General features: G+C 35.5%; 1 protein-coding gene across 1 annotated transcript in view; it reads right to left on the bottom strand.

The window, feature by feature from the left end:
• The window catches only part of LOC129575394 (GATA zinc finger domain-containing protein 7), a 30,207-nt gene extending 13,930 nt beyond the window's left edge, over positions 1 to 16,277 (bottom strand). Inside the window, exons 1-7 of the mRNA XM_055458984.1 lie at positions 15,252 to 16,277; positions 10,007 to 10,151; positions 6,910 to 7,681; positions 6,103 to 6,414; positions 5,474 to 5,849; positions 4,774 to 4,956; positions 4,092 to 4,665 (exon numbers count right to left, since the gene is read on the bottom strand). Of these exons, the coding sequence (XP_055314959.1) occupies positions 4,092 to 4,665; positions 4,774 to 4,956; positions 5,474 to 5,849; positions 6,103 to 6,414; positions 6,910 to 7,681; positions 10,007 to 10,151; positions 15,252 to 15,262 (2,373 nt within the window). The 5' untranslated portion in view covers positions 15,263 to 16,277. The remainder of the gene's footprint in view (positions 1 to 4,091; positions 4,666 to 4,773; positions 4,957 to 5,473; positions 5,850 to 6,102; positions 6,415 to 6,909; positions 7,682 to 10,006; positions 10,152 to 15,251) is intronic.
• Between the last annotated feature and the right edge of the window lie 5,937 nt (positions 16,278 to 22,214).

Here is a 22,214-nt window from a genome sequence, read left to right as displayed (position 1 = left end):
TTGCGAAATCATACGACAAACAGCAAAACATGTAAAATATGTGCGGATTTAATTTAAATTGTATTTTATTTTATTTTATTTTATTTCAAATTTATTTTTTTATTATTTTTTTCACTGTTTCGACATCAAAACAAGAATGAATATGACGGAGTGAATTTTTTTCTTTCGCATTCTGCCGTTCTCCAGTAGTGGCGCTCTACTATTTCACACTCCATGTATTACATAGAAAAATTGACAGAATATTGCCGGGTGTGTAAAAATGACTATTTTGCCGTTGAAGTATTTTGAAATTTTGCTCGTCACACCTTTTTTTTCTAAATTTTTAGGGATTTTACGAATGTCTTTTGGGGCAAACAGATCGAATTTCACAATTATTTTCTTTTAATTGAATGAATTGTTGGAATTGTTCACATTGTTTTTAATCAGTCCAATTAATTTTCCCGGTTTTGGTTTCTATATTTTGCCCAAAATAAAACACGAAACATTCGACAATGTCGAATTTGGAGTTTTTGGACATATAGATATCACAAATAATTGAAACTAAAGATGTTAACCATTATGCTTTCGTTTTCATTCGCCAAGAGAATCTAATTTTTCGATTCGTTTGCATTGGCCATACATATTCAAAAATTAATTCGATCTCGTTCGTATTTTTGTTTTCGTTCGCATTTGCCAAACAATATACAATTTTCGTTCGTTTCGATCGAAATAAAACATCGACTTTCATTTCCATTCGTTTTTCGTGAATTCGTTTGGCGAACGATCGAATTCGCGAATTTTTCTTGTAAAAATTCGTTAACACCTTCATATGGATGAAAGAATGGTGTTAAAATGAGAATGAAGAATTGATGAATGAAAAATAAAAAAAAATGTTAAAAATTGAAAATTCCACGAAAATAGTTATTTGAAGAAAAACAATTGAAAAATTGAAAATGTCAACATTTACAATTTTTTGCAAGTAAACACTCGGAATCAACAAAGTGGCGCTTCAAACCCCAATACAAAGTAATTTCGATCTCTAAAGGAGTGTTATTTCTTGTCAGTCATTTTTGCTCACAAATGAGCACTGTGTAAATGTGATCAATGTACCATAATTTGGTTGTCCACACACACATGCACACATAGGTTGCGATTATTTGATTGAAAATGAGTTGCAGGGGATGGGTTGGGAAGTGAATGATTTTGTCGCTTAAGTGACGATTCAATTTAATGGTTGCTTAAATAGAAAGACAAACAAGTAAACAAAACTACACACACACACACATCGGCACGTGCTATTGTATGCAGCAAATATTTAACACCTTTGGCGACAGCATTTCTTCTCCCTTTGCTTGGTGCTGCGTCCACCGTGACACAAAAACTGCCTTGGAAATCCATTTAATGTGAAAATTGAGCAACCAAACACGAAGGACATATTAACAATCGGAAGTGGTAAGTCCATTGTCATACCGGTTTTCCCATCGTTTGCGAGCCCATACACACTCACAATCAAGTGCGTACGATGGTCGAGTGGTACGTACAACCGATTATGATATTAATAAATATCATAATTAATTTAGCGAGTGTCTATAAATACGGTAGCATTAAATGATGACGAGATGGACACGGCGCCGCTCAAGTGTCATTGCAGTCAAAGGGAACGAACGATGGGCACATGGTTTTAATGAAAAAACGCAGCGGCAGCATTTCCAATGACCACCACAGCCATTTGAATATGGCTTGGAAAGAAAAAAAAGAATTCAATGACAAATTGACACGCTCAAAAGCTTTCATTAAAAGTGGGTTTTTTCATGGTACAAATGGAATAAAATACACAATAATCCATTTATTCAAAGAATGAAGCCACTTTAAAATTTCGACCAAAATACATTTCCTCTCATGATAGACCGTACTTTGATCAACGGACATATTGAAAAAATATACGTTCCAATTTTATTTGGGTTTCTAGGTAATGGCCTGTTTTTTCAGTCTGAAAACTGTTTACTATCCAAATGCGTCTTAATTTTTCAATTACGTCGAATTTTCTTTCCAGAAAATATCAGAAAAGTCCATGATAGCCAAAAACGGCAAAAATGGGGAAATTGCACAAAAGCAGGATTGGATTTGGTTTATATTGAGTGTTTCGGCGGATAACATCATCATTTGTGCAGTTGATTGGAAATTATATGAATGGGAATATTGAGCAGCAGAAACATGTAAAATCGGCTTTCGACTAGACGAATCAATTAAAAATATCCCATAATCATGTTTGCACCGAATAAAGTGACTTTCAAGTGACCTTTGGCGTTGATTGAAAAAAAAGTGCTGTTTATGTTGTATTTACTGTATGTATTTGTCGGTGCGGTGAAATGTATCGTCAATTCCCTGGTTTCATCTTGGTGATATTCAGAGTGGCGGTAATGTCAAAATAAATTTCAGACACAAAATCAGTGTTCTTTTCGTTGCGCAATTTTTCTATTAATCATTGTTGGTCGCTAGGGACGACAGTTTGTCATTTTTTCGGTGTATTGAAAGAAAAACAAGTGGGCCAAAAGTGCATCCCTTCACTTGCTCGCTTCCTGCGCGCGTTCCGTATAAAAGTTACTAACATTTGGTAACAACAACAAAAAAAATCAGCAAAATAAAAATCGTTTAAAGGTTATTTCAAATCAAGTACACATTCTTTTTGTTCGAGTGTTTATACAAAACTCATTAACGGTGCTATTGAACATTGTGCGCTTTCTCTCTCTTTTTTCTCTCTTTCTCTCTCCCTCTGACGTGAATTTGGGATTTCATTTTTAATCGTCTATATATAAATTCGAAATAGGCCGCGAGCAACTGTGTATCAGTCGTCGATTTTCATCGTCATTTGATTTATAAGCGGCTCTCTCTCTGATATGCATACATAATTGAATCGCGCGCCCAAACGAAAATGATGACAGAAGAAAGAATGGAAAAAGCAGATTATTTGCCGCTTTGTTTTGTTATGATTGTGTGTGTGTGTGTTTTTTTTATTCGCTATCTTCACTTGTTCAAATTGTTTTTGTTACAGTATTTACGATCGGATTCGCGTGCTTGAAAATACATCATTTACAAATACACACACGGCCCACTGAAAACATACCGAACATGGTAGTGTACAGCAGCTGCCACATTTTAGGCGCACAAATTTTTTACATGCGGTAGCAAAATTCCCGCAAACATATACACAGAGACAGAGAGAATAATGCACCCTCCAAATTAAGGGATTAATTGAAGAGGGATGTTTTAAATTTCATTGCAATTCTTGGTGTTCGTTCGTTTTACGCAGCAACGAAGTTTACGAGCTCACTGTCACCGTCTTTTGTTCACCTTCTCTATTTATGTCTCTTTCACGCTCTTTCTCGCACACACAAACACACACACACACACTCACTCCCTTGCCCGCTCTTTCGATCGCATCGCGTTTTTATTTTAAATATGTATCACTTGTGTAAATCAAGTTGTAAATCCGTCGATGTTGTTACTGGTTGCAAGTAATCATCGTTAGTTAAAGTACTTAATCGTTTTTGAATACAATTCAATCTATCGCGTCTTTTTGGGCGGAAATTTTTGATATGGGCCCAATTGTTGTCTCTCTTTCTCTCGCAACTCCCTAAACTCTCTCTCATGTACGACCATGTACGACCGGCTTGTTGATAACTTTGATAATCGTTGTTTAAATTAATACAAATTATTATTTTGATACATTCATAGCATATTTTCAAGTGGATTAATATTATTGCAAACGTAAACTGAACGGTTTTTTTGGACCACGCAAATGTTCCAATTGCCAATTTTTGCATTTTCAATCTTCATATGGTATTGAAATTTGGAATTGAAGTTTGAATTTTTGGCATTTGAACGGACTTTTCATCAGTGAATCGATAAAGTCACTTGATCAAGTAATAATCAAAATAATAACATGGAAACATAGAAAAATTATTCAGATTGTTTTTGTCCAAAACTAAAAATGTAAAAAAAAGGAAAAATCAGAATCCAGACACTTTTTGATGAAACAAAAGTCTTTTTCTCTTGACTAATCTTTAACTCATTAAAAACCGATGCAAACCATGAATTTAAACATAACTCACCTCTTTCTTGAGATTCGCCGCCATGGTATTGTTCGATGGATGTGCTATTGCGGTGTCGTCATCGCAATTCGTGTAAATCAAATTCGGTTCACCGGTCAATTTATCTGGGCTGCTGCTGCTAATCCAGCTGTTTGAATCATTTGCCGATGATGACATCATGCCCGTGAAATTCTTCAAGTTGGGCTTACGTTCGTCCTTCTCAATTTCCACATCAATGTTACTGAAATTGCTTTTGCTGGAACGTGTATCGGTCTCATTTAAATCATCACCTTCCACATCGATCTCTTGCCGTATCACGGCCATTATATCACTTCTATTTTGTACACTGCACATATTCGCCGGTTTTAACTCACTGCACTGTTGTTGTCCACTTTTGTGCTCAATGTTATTGTTGTCGCTTTTATGGCTCTTGTGTATGGTGTTGTTATTATTATTTAGGAAATTATTGTTATTATTGCCACAGTGGCCACTGTTGAATTTCTTCAGGACATCAGCATCGGCCGCATGTATCGACGAACTATTCTCAATTGCTTGCTCGCAACTCTCGTTTCGTATGCTATTATTGCTGTGATTGCTGGCCAGAAAAATAATAATACACCAAGATATTATCGAGATATTGGTCAGAAGAAAATGAAAAGAAAGTGAGAGAAAGAGAAGAAAACATAAACCGCTCATTTCCTACCTGATACACCGTTGAGTCGGATGAGCCGCAAGGCTATGCTCTTCAGTCGTTTCGATATCCACCATCTCTTCATCACTTGACACATTTTCAATTGGTGCGCTTGTTAGCGTGTCACGATTCGCATCCGACGTCGAATTACTGCCCTCCAAACGACGATGATTGAAGCGCTTACTTCGGTTTTTCCTGTTTATTTGTTTTTTTTTTGTTGGGAAAATAAATGAAAGATTTTGGTTAGGGACTGGATTTTTTCTGTTTTGAAGATCATTTTTCAACAAGTGTTTGAATTTTTTTTTCTTCAAAAAATGAGGCGTAATGCCTGGAGAGACAAGTAGAAAAGGTAAAAACAAGACCGCAGAGCGGAGCGAAGCGAAGTTCTTGAGTTTTTAGTTACTTAATCTATTTTGTTGTTACACAACAAACTATTTTTTGGCGCACTACATGGAATGTATTTCATCAAAGTAACTTTGAAGTAATATATTTATTTGCAAAATGAATTACAAGATCTTGGTTTAATTTCTTTTTTGAAATATACTGCCTTTGGTTTAAATTAAATAAAAAATATGAGCATAGAATTCAAATTCACCATAATTTGTTTCAACACTCAAAAAGTATCTAGGAAAAAAAAAGCAGATTAGTAGCTCTACATTTCATGTAGTGCTAAAAAAACAATCAAATCAACGAAATCAATTGAATGGCTTACAATTCATTGTCATGATTATAATTTGAGTCAGTTGGCTCTTCGATGCGGCTGTTCTGCACGGGACTCACTGATGTGGCCAAAATAGATGGATTAAACACGTTTTCATTGAACAGTTGAGTGCGATGTGTGCCGAGAACGGGCTTAAACGCGGAATTTTTATAGTATGGCATAGCGGCTGAGTTCGGCGAGTATGGTTTAACCGTTGGCGAGACAATTCGATCGTTGCTGTTTCGTCGGTTCAACGTGCTTTTGTCATTGTCACCATCAACTTGAGCGGAGGGAAGTGTGCTTAAGCCATTGTGCTGATGAGCGTGATGGAATGTTTGATGGTTGAAAAAAATGTGCGCTGGCTGCTTCAACCATGGCAATCCATAGGCTGTAATGAGTTTTTTTTTGTCATTGATTAAAAACATGTTTGAAAAATTAAATCGAAATTTTAAAATGTAACAACGTTTAGAATGTACTACTTGCTGAATGTAGTGTTTCAAGGTGAAAACTCAATGGGATTTCTTTTAATCATTCTAATCGAGATATAATTTAGACTATTGAATGACTCAAATTGGCTTTCCTTTTTCATATGTCCAGACAAAAATAGGCATTCTAAATCGATATGTTTTTCCAAATATTACCTGAATGATGTTGCTGTTGTTGTTGCCACATGTAATCCATGACGAAATTGCGTGATAGTTGAATCGATGGAGCAATGTCAGTGGGGATTGAGTTTGCGCTCCTCGGCACCGGATTCGAGCACACCGATGTGGCATTCATTAGTCGCGAGCAATTTGCATTTGCAAGTTTCGACGAGTGAACATTGATCGGCCGAATTGGATACTGATGACCGGCATTTGCGGCAGCCGCCACCGCCGCAGCAACCGCACTCATCAAAGGTTGTGGACTCAAGGGTTGTGTTTGATTTTCTGCAGTGTTTGACTCTTTCATACCTTTCAAGAAAAAAATTGGAAGTTTACCGTTTGAATGAAAAAAGAATGCCATTTTGAATGGAATTGAATAAGATTTGTTATCTGGGAGGACATATTCATTTTGTTTGAAGTAGTAGAGGAACATAGCTTATTTGAAACGAAGGAGAAATTCTTGAGCTCAAGTTTTAATTTCAAACTAAAGTATTCTTCATTAATGTTGATGTTATGCACATAAATACGGAACGCCTTGCCTCGCAATTCATTTCGAAACTTAATTTGTGGTTTAAACTTTGAAGCATGCACATTTTTCTGCACAAATCCTTCTAATTCATCGTACAATTTTGATTAGTCAAGTTGAGGATGGAATGCAATGGATGTCAAAGTCGAGCTTTTCGACTCTTGAAACGAAGCTTAGCTGAAGACTTCATAAAAACGATAGCTCAGTTATTAGAAATGCGTCTCAGTTATTGAATTTAAAAAAATAGATAATGTTGATGATGTCTGGGGTATACGTACGTTTTGGTGATTGTTCTGGTTCCGAATGGACATTGGAATGGCTGGTGTTCATTAAACCATTTCGTTGACTCGTTGTTGCGGTGGAAGAGCGAATGTGGTCTGATGATGCAGCAGTAGTGCCGGCTGAGTTCCGGCTGGATGAATGCGATGACACCGATGTGATGAGTCGTTTACGTGTGCCACCATTAAACATAGCCTTCACATCTTCCCATGCGAACACAATTTCGTCGGGTGAAATGCCGCTCAATTTCATGTGCCTACGCCATGAATTAAAGTTGGCCGCATCGGGTTGTATGTATTTATCGCCGGGTCCAACGCGATGCGAATGGAATATAAATTTGTTTGGCGAAAAGAACAAACCACAATAGGTGCATTTAATGCATTTGGCGCGTGAGGAATTATAGCGTGATGGTAAAAATTGGCCACGACAACCCCAAGCACACTCATGATATACACTGAACGAAAAATCATCGGGCAAACGGGGTGGTGCATTGTCGCCCAAAAATGATTTACACAAACGCTCCGCTTCGCGACGTGTTATCATTCCACAGCGACGTGAACTCACTGGCATTGCACCGGCACGACGAAGAATTTCTAATTGTACGGGCGTACATTGAACACACGTTATGCCGAGAGCCACACGACGATTGTGGATTTCATTGTAACTAAATTGCTTCAATAGTGTATTGGATATTTGGGCCAAACACAATCGCTCCTGTGCTTCTATATACAGCGATACGATCGGCACTCCATACAACATCACCGTGCTAACCTGAAAAAAAAAGATGATAAAGTTGATGAAATTCCAATCAATTTACATATTGAAAAGATGTGATATGATATGATGATGTAGAGTAAGGTGGGGCGAATCGGTACACCAGCCTTTTCTCGTTACGGGCAATACTTACACTATTAAACCTATATGTCATTTGAAAGAGCATCGAAATTGTGACATTTGGTAATATGGTTTTGACATGTTTCAGTCAAGTACAGAGAGTCCACAGGCATACACGTGTTTTGTGCTAGTGCTGAATTAATTTTTTGTGTTTACAGATTTTAAGTTTTGACCATTGAAATTTAATATTTTTTGAAAATTGGTGAGTGTCTTTTGTAGCTAAAGACGAGCTCTTTCAAATGGAAATAAGTTTGTTCTGAATATTTTAAATTTTTGTGGTTGAATCGAGCTCCGAACACAAAAGTAGGTGGTGGGGCGATTCGGTACACAAACACATGGGGCGAATCGGTACACCTCATTTTCGTGTTTTATCGCTTATTGAAGTCTCAAAACGTTTGAAATCATTGTTATTGTTGCGAAATTCAACCAAACAACATCTCTAATACCAATTTTCATTACATTTAGTTTATAATTTTGTTATTTTGTTCACAAATTCAGTGTTTTCTGGGGTGGCGCCAATCCATCGGGTTTTAATGAACGGTGAAAACTTTTTGAATTTCATCATAAAGTTTCATCAATATACTCGATGCACCCCAGACAATCCCATTTTGCTTCTTATGGACAACCTTGAAGCGCATCGCACGTTCGAAGTACTGCATTTCTGTCGCGAAAACGGTATCCATGCCTTATCTTTTCCGCCGCACACATCGCACCATTTACAGCCACTCGATGTAAAAAATAAAGTAAAAACCGCTCACAAACATCAAACAAATGCGTTTGAAAACTTTTTCTGATGATAAATTTATGAAAAAGCACTGTAAATGGGGGTGTACCGATTCACCCCACGGTTTTTTGCAGAGCCCGAAATAGAGGCATCCGCCCGAAGGGCAATATCGGACCCGAAAAGAGGTCAAATCAAAAAATGTTCTTCTATAAAAGTAAGGTATTGAATCTAGCTACAAGATAAAACCAAACTTTCATGATTTTTTTAAAATTTGTATGGAAATATTTAATTAAGAAAAAAATTGTACCGATTCGCCCCACCTTACCCTATACATTGTATATTGGATATATAAGAAGGACTACTCAAATCTAACCAATCGTATTACTTAGCTAGATTCAAGTAATTAAATTGCGATCAAAATTGTTTTAAATCGCCATATTTTATGGATTATTTGGAAACCGCTTAGTTGCATTGAGAAAAATGAATTAGCGCTTTAGTATTCGAAAAAACAACTTCTTTTAATAAAACGCAATAGATATACAACTGGAAACAGGTCCTCAAAACGCTAAACAATGATTTTCCTTTTTTTAGTTGGAAACTCCATCAATACACAACACATTCAGCTCCAATTCGTGTCAATATAATGCAATAATCAAACTAACTACAGCTGTGAGTTGTCAGAAAACAATATTCGCTTCCCTGAATCCCGAACGCGGTTAATTGAACTAGATGAAACTGCCTCCAAAATGCAAGGAATGGAATCAATTACATAAGCACCTTGAGTACCAGAACTAGTAAACAGAAGATTTTTTTCATCTTGTTGTTCAAGATTTTTATGATGATTTTCTACGCAACAATTTTCCAACAATTGGGATAAAAACGTGTAAATTTCCGTTGAAAATAAATTCTCTTGAACATGGCCTCTCCTGTTATTCTTATAACTATTCATAATGTTTTTCTTTCCCTTTTCTCTCTCTTTTTTTCCAGTGTCTTCAAGGCCAAATGAAATTCCCTGATTCGTTTTCGATTTCATTCATTCACTTTTCCTTTCTTTATTGAATTTTCTTCAACCTTCGATGGGCTCTTTCTTTATTTTCTCACACTCCAAGTATACCAATTATTCAAAGTATTGAATAGTAAGCTCATTCCTTACCATTTTTAATTCAATAATAATTTTTCCTGATCAAAGTTGATGTCATGAATGAAGTCGATATATCTATTTATCGATTGGAATAATGGGCCGCGCAAAAATAGTTCATTCGTTGAATACCTCCCATAGTTGAGCACTTAACTTCGAAATAGTGAGGAAAAGTGCTCTTTATGATGGATATTTCGAATACTAAATAAAAATGTGCTATAAATGTAATGTGTGAACAGATGAAAAAGTGACTGTTTTTTTTTCATTTTCCCACGTTTTTTTTTTCTTGCTTCTACTCGCTGTTGCGTACAAAAAGACATTCATTGAAAGTGTTTCATACCTGATTTGGTTTGGATGTAGTGGGTTCGGTATCGGTTGACAAAATTCCAGAGACATTTTCTTGATGTTGATGGATATGTGACGATTTCGATTCGGAACTGTTGGCTTTGGTGAGACGATGTGATAACACTGTATCAATTTCCCCGCTGAAACAAAGGAAACGGAAATATGTTCGTAAAATACCCGTTGGGAAAACACAAACACGAATAAAGTATCTTTTGTTTTCACGTAAACATTCATCAATATCTCCATATTGAGAGGAGCTTTCATCAATACCTCCACCTCGAACTGGAGAAAAGAGTGATTTGATTCAAATGAAGCCAAGAGATTCGTTTTCGCAATGAAAGCTTTCAATTTTCAAGTATTGATTTGATTTCAAGACTTGCTTGATTTAGAGAGTAATTTGTTTATTGAATTGTTTTTTCAATTGAAAAAGACTCACGGTGGCTCATTCTAAAATGATCATTCACTTGAACAAAGTTTCATTTGAATTGGTTTACATTAAGCTTACGCTAACTGAACAAATCTAAAGACAAAATCACAGTCCACAATCGTTACAAGATAACGATATATACTAAATTATTCGCCACCCACCAGACAGAGCAACTTGACACTAATCGCGTATCGAAATGTGAGTGAAAGACGTTGAAACGAATTTAAATTTAGCCAGGAACAATAAAGAAATTGTGGGCTTTATTTCAATCATCCGGTGTATTTAATGAGACAATAAACCCTTTTTTGTGAGAAACGCTTAATGAGCTCCTCCGTTCGGTCAATATTAAATGTAAGCAATTGAGTGAAATGTTTAATTATCTCCCATAATTACGGCACACTTAATCTTTAATCGTGTATCTCGTTAATTATGCCGGTTTATAAGCGCTTGTTGTTGTTGTTGTTTTTATTTTACGTAAATGATGCGCAAGAACATCTAATTCTACACGAACAAGAAATATTCAAAACCTGATCTAATTGAAATTGGCATCCGATGCAAAGAGCTACTTGAATGAAATGCACGAAAAAAGAGAAGACAAAAATAAAAGCCAACAGAAGAAATAAAAAAAAGCACCGTACATCTAATGAAAAAGCAACACCCGAAAAAAGGCAGCGCAGGCAAACGGATAACATGATTATATAAATGTTGGCAAGGAAAGTATGAATTATAAGCCGCAATTCTTCGAAAGCAACGCAGTGGCAGCAATCATATTTTATGTGTGTATGTTTTGTAATTTTTCGGTGCATTGAGTCGAATATAATTTTATTATACCGGTGTACGGAAGCAAACAGTATTGAAACATTCAATCGTGGTGGTTGCTGGAGATGCAGTGAATTAAGGGGGAAAAAACATTTTGACGAAAACAAAATTGTTTTAAAAATTATTGCGCATCAAATAATGAGAAGATGAAAAAAAAAGAAGAAGAAGAAGAAGAAGAAAAAAACGACGGAAAACCAAATTCATGCAATGGAATTGGAACGATTCAATTTAGTCAAGTGAATACAATCACAGCCAGGCAAAACCAAATGAATAAGTAATAAATTATTCTCTAACGGCTAAATCGACAAGCACAACAAATGATTGTTCATTTTTCCTCTGTGTTCGTTGATAATAGGCGCGAACGTGCGCGGACATGGTGGGTGTACAGATGGAGGGGTGGATTATGCTAAATTATTGTGCAAAATACACGCAACGATCAACACAACAACGAAAGGAAAAAAATGGCCGTGCTACGACAAACTTAAGTAAATCAATTAACTTGTGCTCATTTACATGTTGAGTCGAATTTTACTTTTTCTTCGGTTCCATTCGGTGCTTTCGGCAGTACATCCAATTACGTGTTATTGAGGTTTTGTGCAAGCGAAATCACTGAATTTCATTTCAATTAATGCGAAACCATAACAAAATTTAAAACTTATATTATCATCGCTTCATAGCGCCAATTCATTCAATTTTGTATATCAATTCGTTTTTTTCTTCACCTCTCTCGTTGGGTTTTTCAATTTAGCCAAATTGTTCGGCCCATTGTTGAATGGGAACGCGTCGATTAGCCACAGTGTGTAATATATTCCAACACACTGTGTTGCGACATACTAAATAGATTCATTTGCATTTTGTTGTTAAATGACATTCAAGAGCGCCAAGCTCGAATAGGGCGAATAAAATCAGCACAAAACCCACTGGGAATTCAAAGTTGCAGTGTAACTGGGACTGTGCGAAGCTACACACACACACACACACACACACACACACACACACACAAATAACAACCAAGTCAACATTGAAGAAATTAAATGTCAATTTGATTTGATGACATTGTTCAGCGTGTGTACGCGCGCGTTGGTTGTTCACTTCATTTTGAATTTGAGCCGAGCAGATACAGCTCGAGATATGGAAAGTGTCGGTTCGGAACAAGTGGCGGAACAGCAAATAGACAATATCATTACGACTGAATCGTCAGAGTTAATTAATTCACTTTGACGCAGTTCGCACCACTTGATATTTACAAGTGAAAATGAGGCAGAACACAACGATATATTGAACTAATCAGCAGACATATTTTGCAGGAGAACGAATATTGTCCGTAAGGAATAAGCCAACTTAAGAAGAAGAAATGGCTCTTGAAATGAATAGCATTGGCACACAGAAAAACTTGTAAAAATTTCACTGCTGAACAGTGGATGAATGGAGGAATTTATGGGATAATTGAAATTTCGTCTAAAAAAATGAAAAAACCGTCCAAAATTTTTATAAAATCGTCCAAAAAATATTACAAAAATGGAAAAAAATTTGGTCGATTTTCTCAATTTTTTTCGCCGGTTTTGAAAATAAAATTATAAAAACGTCCAAATCTGTTTTCGTCTCTAACTCTGAAATTAGAATTTCGTAAAAAATTATTCGAAATTCGTCCAAAATATTGAGAAAATCGTCCAAAATATTTTGAAATTCGTCCACAATTTTTCGAAAAATGAATTTGGGTTCATGACAAAAGCCTACCTTTTCTTCACATGACTCTCTTAGAAACAAATGGTAAGTAGAAAGAATTGTATGGTTTTGGATGGTGCAACTGCCATGCAGCTATTTTACAGCACAGAGTCATCATCGTTCGATGAATAATCAGCTTGTTTCTATCAGCGCGTGTATCAGCTAAATTTTGCAAGCACACCCTCGCAATCGCTTTACTCAAGCGTGTAGTTTTGTGCATGCGAAACGTGGTCAAAAATCAAACGCCAAATCGGCCTTGCACAAGCCAAAAAATTGATTATTGTAAACTCAAAGCACTCTACAATCAACATGGATCTGCTTGACCTGACGTAAAACTTTTCGTCAATTTATCTACCGGTAATTGAATGATGACTTTTGCAGTCCTAGAGTCACAAACTAAACGTTAAATTACCTAACGCTTCACATAGCCTTTGTCCTTTTGGAAACGTTTACCAAAGGTTATTCTGGACATCTTGATTGTATGATATATGTTTTTATGTTATTTCAAAGAGATAGTTTTAAATTCATTCAGCCAGAGCTTGGCTGTGTTAAATAAAAAATAAATAGATATATACAATACAGATCTGCGATCATTTTCGAAAAAGTAATAGTACGACTGATTTGTGAACATTCACTCGATTTATTTCATTCGAACTACGGAAATGAATTCAAAAATCAAAACCATACAATTCTTTCTACTTACCATTTGTTTCTAAGAGAGTCATGTGAAGAAACGGTAGGCTTTTGTCATGAATCCAAATTCATTTTTCGAAAAATTGTGGACGAATTTCAAAATATTTTGGACGGTTTTCTAAATATTTTGTGCGATTTCCGAAATATTTTGGACGAATTTCGAATATTTTTTTACGAAATTCTAATTTCAGAGTTGGAGACGAAAACAGATTTGGACGTTTTTATAATTTTATTTTCAAAACCGACCAAAAAAAATGAGAAAATCGACCAATTTTTTTTCCATTTTTGTAATTTTTTTGGACGATTTTATAAAATTTTTGGACGGTTTTTTCATTTTTTTGGACGATTTCTGAAGCAACCAAATGTTTTTGGCCCCCATCTACAATTCTTGACCTTGCCTGCATGATAGATATTACTTCATTTTTCATTTCCGCGGGCATTCTTGAGTGAATATATTGAATTGTCGATATTTCTTGAATAAAATATTGATCAGTTCTTCGTATTCTACTGTTATCGAAGGACTTGCGACGAGTGAAAATTCAGGCTAGTCGAGATTGTTTCAATTTCTCATAATGGAAATCGCACGTGCCAATTGGTTAACTCATTAACGCCCAGACAAAGAAAATCGAATTTTTTTTCCCTCAACTTCAGCCCAAGGCTAACTTGAGACCTGGAGTGATTTATAGGGAAGTATAAATATTTTTGGAAAGCCACAACATTATCCTGTTTTATGGTATGTGTTGTATACCTACATATGCCACATGCAAGGAAAATTTGGTAGGAAAAGTCAGAAATTTGTCGTGTCTTAAAAATAGGACGTTCGGCTTTAATGGGTTAAACTGATAGAGACTAACGTAGTTTAAAATGGTTTAAACAATCACAACTCGCCTGTATATGAAAAATTTTCAAATTTGCGAAACGTTTCGAATTTTGAAGGGTAATTTTTTTCATCATTTCATTTTATATATTTGATATATGTTGTGATTTTTCAACTTTTCACGTATTTGAACATTGAGTGGTATATTTTAAACTCCAATTGTCAAAAATATATCAAAAAACGAGGCCAAATGTCCAAAATTTGTCGGAAATATTCTTAAAATATGCCAATTTTTTTAAAATGTCATGGATGTTGAGCATTTCCTTGTCAAATATATACTATCGTTTTTCACATGACATATGCCTTTCAAAACTAAACGGTTGCAGGGAGAAATTGTCCGAAATGAAAATGAATTTTCTCAATTCAATTGTTATGACCTTTGAAACTCCAAATTAAATAATTTCTTTGTAAAATAGTATATTCATCCATCATTCAATCAAAATGCAGAATTATCAAGCAATATTGTAATCATACTACAATGAATCGAGCATCCTTGTGTGTATCCGGCAATTTAACTTGGTTGTACATTGGGCCAAATTCTTCAGAAATCAAACACAAGAATGCCATCTCTCCATTCCAAAGCAAAACAAACAAATGAATCCTATAAACTTGAATGGGTGGGAGATGTTTCTCTATAAAATGAAAATCCTGAGTTAAAATCAGTCTGAAATTGATGTCTACTCTTCGATATTCACTTACGTTTTGTACATTTTCGATGAAAATCTTCTAAGCCGATGTAATCAAATAATATCCGAATAATCTGCGAATGAATGGTCAATTATAAACCCAAAATTGGTAGTTCTACGTAGTTTCTTTATTATTGTACGATAAACAATAAATAATGATTGTTTATGTTCTTGCCACAAGAATCTTTTCAATGTATTTTTCTTCGAATATTTTTCTATATTATCGATTTTCTTCGTTCACTGTGATAACGATTCGAACACATGCATTTTATGCCCCAAACGATGGAATTTCCCAATGGTGGGAAAATTGCATTAAAATCAATTTTCACTCTCAAAATATCATTACAATTGTTGATGATTTTGTAAAACTGATATGTATCATTTCGAGTAACAACTAAACACCGTTACACTTATTACATCAAAAACACATACTCCAGCGACAGTTAAATACAATCGATCGATTTTATGTTATTGTATTTTCAGCATAACATAAACGGGTAAATGCTTGATTTTAGTGGCAAAACATCAATTCATTTATTTCACTGTTCCACATAATTCAATTTTCGGATCAAATATGTTATGTTTGAAATGAGACTAAACAAAAATATCTCAAATTTACACCAAAAATGAATTCCCTTGCTGCGGTTACATCTTAATAAAACTGATTCACTTCATTTTTACAACATATTCTTGTTGTTCACAAAAGTTCATTTTAGCGAGTCGAAAGATCGCAAAATATTGTTTAAAGTTTTCACTTGATTTTTTTGAGTTAACATCAAACTATTTCGATTGCACACTAATCAAAAAGTCCTTGTATTCTTTTTCTTCGTTCATTTCGTCTTTTTTTTTTTAATTGAATGAAACAACAAAATTGATGATGTAGTTAGTGAGATTTTTTGCGTGCCATTGTTCGGGCGATCAATTACACAAATAAACGGATTGAAAAGGCAAGAGACGAGTTGTCGTCAATCGTTTTTCGTGTGTGTTAAATCTTTTTTTTTGTCCTCTTTAATTTAACATGTCGAACGCACACCGAAACAAAACACCAGCAACAACACACCGCTCGAAATGCAAAGTGGAGCATATTTAAACATTACTTTTTGAAAGACACCCTCTCCGAATTCGGAGTGTGTGGGGGTTGGTTTGAGCGAGCGAGTGAGAAGAGAGCGAAAATGGAACAGAAAAAAAAGCAGCCGCAACAGCAGCAGCAGAACAACAAAAAACAAGTAGCACGGACGAGCGAGTGAATGGCTCTCTCTATCGTCGGATGGAAATTGGGGTATTTTGGTTGTGTTGTACGCGAAAACAGCCAAACCACTAAGCTGGTAGAAAATATTTTGTGGGAATGTGTTGTGTGTGAGTCGCGCCAATGACATTGCCATCGCTTCAAATTGGATGGTGGAAGGAACTGCTGGACCCAGAAAATGTGCATACAAATTTTTGTGGGTGTGCAACATTCGTCGTACGGTACTCGATTGGTACCAAATGTTACCAGTAATTACATCGTTGTCAAATGCATTGTATGTTGTGCGCCTTTTGTGACGACGATCGTCGCTTAGAGAAGGCGGTAACAGTGAGCGACGGACAATGTACTGCGCATAGTCGGAAACGCCCCACCAAACGCGCGGTATGCACTTCCATAGCGACCGAATCCGAAAATGTCAGCCAATCAACTGACAGCTGATATTTATGCGCACACCGGGCGGAAAATCTAACATGAATGTGTAAACAGAGGAGTGATGAAAAAATAAAACACACAGAGAAAGAGAGACCATGCAATGGTTTTTCCATTTTTGTACAAGCCAAACCGGAAAAACAAATTTATCCCAACAACATTCACATACATACACACACACTCGCTAGCAGCACTAGAATGAAAAAACTCCAATTTTGATTGTGCAAACGAAACAGTCAAACAAACAAATGCAAAATAATTACATGCGCATAATTTAAATCAGGTTAAATAGTTTTGTTTCCGATTTTCGTTCATTTTTGAACGGCCGTAGAGTCTGTCTCTGACAATGAGAAAAATGAGATAGACTTGATTTAATCTAAAGATCTTTTCATTCATCGATGGCGAAAGACAACGAGGAAGTGAGCGTAAAAATAGAAACCAAAAAGAGAGTGAAAAAGCGACGAGATGAGAGTGAAAGAGAGCTTACAATCTTTCGTAAGCACACACATTTCTTGAGCCGAACAAATGTTTATGGAATTGAGGCAGAGGGAAAACCTGTTTCGTTTATTGGAGCTTTCATCAAGCGTGCTCCGACTTAGTTAAGAGGATGTAATGTTAAAAAGGATTGTTCAATTGTGCTAGGAAATGCGGCCACAATGCATATGTAGTGGATGAATGGGGCAGTGTATTGTGTGAAAATTATGCGTGAAGTTGTTCCCCAACGTTCCATACGGTGTATTTGTGTGAGTATAGCAAAAACGCATACATATGCAAGGTGGCCACAGATGAGCATACCTCTTTATTGTTTGCGTATTATATTACGGTATACACAGCAACACATTCCGTTACTTATTTTCAATCATTTTGGGTCATGAACGATTGTAATCACTTGTTTAATCACCAATAATTTAAATGAAAGCACCCAGTCTTTGGCGGCGTATTATTATTATTTCTTTGCACAAACCCTTTTAAATTAGGAACAATAATTTTGATGCTATATTTAGATTTTGCGTTAAACTTTTGAAATCATGCTAATGTCACTGGATATTCTATCAGTAATCTTCTCTCTTTTTTCTCGAAAAAACTCACAATAATCGTGTGATTTTCTTTCTTTTTTCATGTCTGGTTGACATCGATATATTAGTGGTTCATCCTATCGAGGAATGTTGAATGAAATGTTTGATTTTATTCGTTCAAATTACAGGTCGAAACAAATTAAGAAGACAAACAATGAAGGATCAAATTTAAAACCGAGAGAGAAAGAGAGGGAGAGAGAGAAAAAAAAAGAGCTGAATTGAAGCTAAAGATAAAGTCGTAATATTATGTAAATATCTAGTCAATTCAAAACCTTCAATAAATCGAACAGAAATGAACTGAAACACGGGAAACCGAACGGAATTGTTGTTGTTGCAATCTCGACTCGAAAAATCAAATTGAGATAATTACAGTCTCTGATAATTTCATTTTTATGGTGACGGTTGCATCCACTCCTTCAGTGCCAACTATCATAGACTAGGGGACTCACGCCAATTTCCATATTTAAAATATGAACAAATAATATGAATTTGTTTATGTTTCAACATATTAAACAGATATGTATGCATAATTTCAATTTTGCTCAATTTTGTTCAATAAACCGACTGTCAGCAGAACCATGTCCAATCTGTTGACGTCATTATCGCTTCAAAAATTCTGGAAATGGGTTTTGGTGGATCCTGTGGATTGTTCAAAACCGCTCCTGGTTCTGGAAGTGGATCCTCAGGATGGGCCAGGGCATTGTCAAACCCAGTCTGATCCATCCTGAAGATCCACCAAAACCCACTTCCAGAACCGGGAGCAGTTTTGAACGATCCTGAAGATCCACCAAAACCCACTTCCAGAACATATTGTTCAAGGTGAATATGAACAATAACAACGCATTCGGGAAATAATACAAAATATTTGAAATCTAGCGTGAATTTTACATGATTTAAATAATACAAATAGATTTTGCTAAATAAAATTTGGCATGAATCCCCTAGATCATAGAGTTGTGATATTATTCTAAGTAATTCATCATATGAAGCAAAAAAAGTGACTCATGGAATGAATAGACTAATTAAAAACTGACCAAAAAATGAAATAAAAACCCAAAAATGTTTGAACAAAAGAAACGCAAAACAATTTCAAAGCCAAACAAAATTCGAGTATGGAATATGTTGGTTGATCTGGCATATTTCCATGCAAAATGAAACAATTTTAATGCGACATATGATTCGAAATTTTCCGCAATCCTGAACTTTAACGGATTAACTTGACGCAAACGCATGGAGGAGAAAGAGAACGAAGAGACCGACAAAAAAGTGTAAAGTGCAATGAGTTATTTCGGGCATGTGTTGAATCAATTACATTGACAGCGATGATATTTTTGTAACCTTTTTGAAAAGGCTACCAAATACAAGACAGAAGCGAGAGAGAGAGAGAGAGAGAGAGAGAGAGAGAGAGAGAGAGCAAAAAAGTTGAAATGTTTAACACAATAACTATGTGCATTATTATTATGTTGGTAGAGCAAAAGATTTAGCACACTATGCATGTGGCGAAACATAGAGCGAGCGAGTGAATGAGCGAACAAAAAAGAAAGAATCGTCTAGCAAATTGAATAATTCAACAGACATTCATCCATTGTGCACCCTTCTCATAATTGAGTCTCGCTTCCCCTACTTATGTGTCATCATCATCATCATCGGTCGTTCGTTCTCGTCTCTCGTCTCTCGTCCTCATTTTCTCTTCTTCTATCATACATATTTTTTTTCGGCAGAACAAAAAAAATATAAACGATACTCCATATGAACACACAAAGTTAATTTGATCATAAAACAAATATTATTCGCATCGTCGCCTTTATTTAATGACCTGCCAATGCAGTATATTGTATCTAACGCCCATTTTTGTGTGTATATTGCTGTTGTTGTCGTTATTGTTGATGTGCAGCGCTCTAACATCGTTTAAAAGTTAAATGATCTCTCGTATACAAGCGAGCAAACAACAAAAAAAAACGACCAACTAGAGGTGTCAGCGTGTTACGGTACATATGTTAATTTTCCATCGACGAAATTCCCAGAGCGTTCGAATAGTTGCAGCGTTCGCTCTGAGTCCTCTTTTTTCTAGCTGGTCACATCGCATTTTTTTCTGTGTGTGTCTATAAAAGCGTGCTGGTGTTGTGATTTTTATCCAATCAATAAAAATCATGATATCCCAATATCATTTAATTTAATGGCTGGCCGTATGCACCATGCATATTTGTGCTCGCAAACTGCTTTTCACAAGAACTACTTTATTGACTTTGTACCACCAAACACCGACAATAGACTCGGTGCGCTGCATTTTTGTATCGAATTCAATTTTCCAATGCTAATAACGGTCACACACATACCATATCGCTTTTGTACACCGGGTGAACAAAGGAAAGAAAAAACGTATAATAAAATTAGCCAATTTTTTTCAATCACAATTCAGCAAATGATTGAATCTACCGTGCAAACTGGGCCCATTATCATTCTCATCCACAGTCCCAGCACACAAACACACACCGAACCATCCATGCGGATGAGCTGCATGCGCACACAAATTTGATTTACTGACGACATCTGACTTATTGCGGAATCATTTACAAATATGTGAATATCAAGTCATTAACTAACCGAAAATTTATCAATGCTGATGGAGAGTGGGCGAAGTGCTATTGAACAACATAATTATTTTTTTTCTGTTCAATAGTCACACATATTTCATAAATATGTCCTTTTTATATATATTCACATAATTCAAGTGTTACCGCAGCGAAAATCAAATGAATCAAGTGATTTAACTGTGAAAAAATTACCGCTTCAATCGCATTTCATGCATAAAATGAACTAACATCAATCGATATCTGTTACGCGATGGTGTGTGTTTAAGCTTGACCAGAATGTTGAAACAATGATTTAATAAATTGAATTGAAATTGGTATTGTGGAAATGCAATGCCATTTGCAATCCAATTGTGAATGTAATGACACAATTTCGTACAATACTAATTTAATTTTTTTCAAACGAAAATCAGAAGCAAACACCAAATTCAATTCCCAAATGAAAAAAAAAACCTCATTTTCAATCTGAAAAGTCTTATATTCAACTAAAAACCCAATTTTCAGCGTTCACACAACGTTCAACGTAAAATTCTAATTTCAATGCAAAATCCACAATTTCCATATCGTGTAAACACAATTTTCACTTACTCCGAAACGGTAGATAAAAATCATGTCAAAAAGATTTTCAGATTAAATTTGGTGTGTCAGTTGTTCGGAAGCGGTCATTAAAGATGTCCCTGATGCCATTATTAGCGGTGGCCATAGTATTATGTGATTTTACACTCAACAAACAAATGCCTTATTAGAATATGGTCAAATAAGGCCATTCAAGCGAATTGGCCACAAAGCGACTGGCGCTTAGGCAAATACATTTCTATTTTCGTTTCCGCATTTTGGCGGACTGAGCATGTGTGCAAAATAACTTTGACGTAATCGTTATCAAATATTCAAAATAATTCGACCTAATGATATTGTGGTGCCCGAATATAGAACACACAATAAGCATATTATCCACATATTGTTAGCTGACCGAATTTTTAACGGAAAAATGCGATTCAACCATTTGTGATGAAAAATAGCAATTTCACTTGAACGTCAAACTGTTAGCCAGCATAAAATGTAAGTCAATGCCAGTAGTGGGTATATTTTTACACCAATGTCAGCAATCGGTATGATTTGAGTACAGATTGTGTGCGTTTCGGATTTGTATTGTGCTCTAGTTAAACTTACGGTGAATTAAAAGAGCCAAAATCACTTCAAATTAGAATTTGCAGAAACGTAGAATATTTCATAGCTCTCAGAAAATATTGCTCGAAAATATGACGAAGAGAATGTATTTATGCAATGACTCACTCATTAAGAAATTCGCAAATTTTTATGAAATTTAGCTCAATCCTCAATTTCATTGTGCTTCAAAATTTAAGCGTAATAGTAGAGGTTGTGGAATGAGTGGATAAAATCGTACATCCGAAATTCGGAATAATGCTGATTTAATTGCTGAACATATTACGCACTTAGCGTAGTACTGGTTTTATCGATAAAAATGATATTATTCTTTTCATATTTTCATTATACGCATTTTGTACTGATTATCTAGTAGCATTTTACGGTAACATTATTAATAGCCTATCAGTATCGGCGCTAAGCAGATAATCTCAAGGGACATTAACTGTAATTTTAATTTTATTCAAATA

The sequence above is a fragment of the Sitodiplosis mosellana genome, unplaced genomic scaffold, assembly GCF_009176505.1.
Source record: "Sitodiplosis mosellana isolate CC-2019 unplaced genomic scaffold, AAFC_SMos_1.0 Smas_scaffold_6166, whole genome shotgun sequence".
Taxonomy (NCBI): Eukaryota; Metazoa; Arthropoda; class Insecta; order Diptera; family Cecidomyiidae; genus Sitodiplosis; species Sitodiplosis mosellana.
This window is presented reverse-complemented; position numbering and strand designations above follow the sequence as displayed.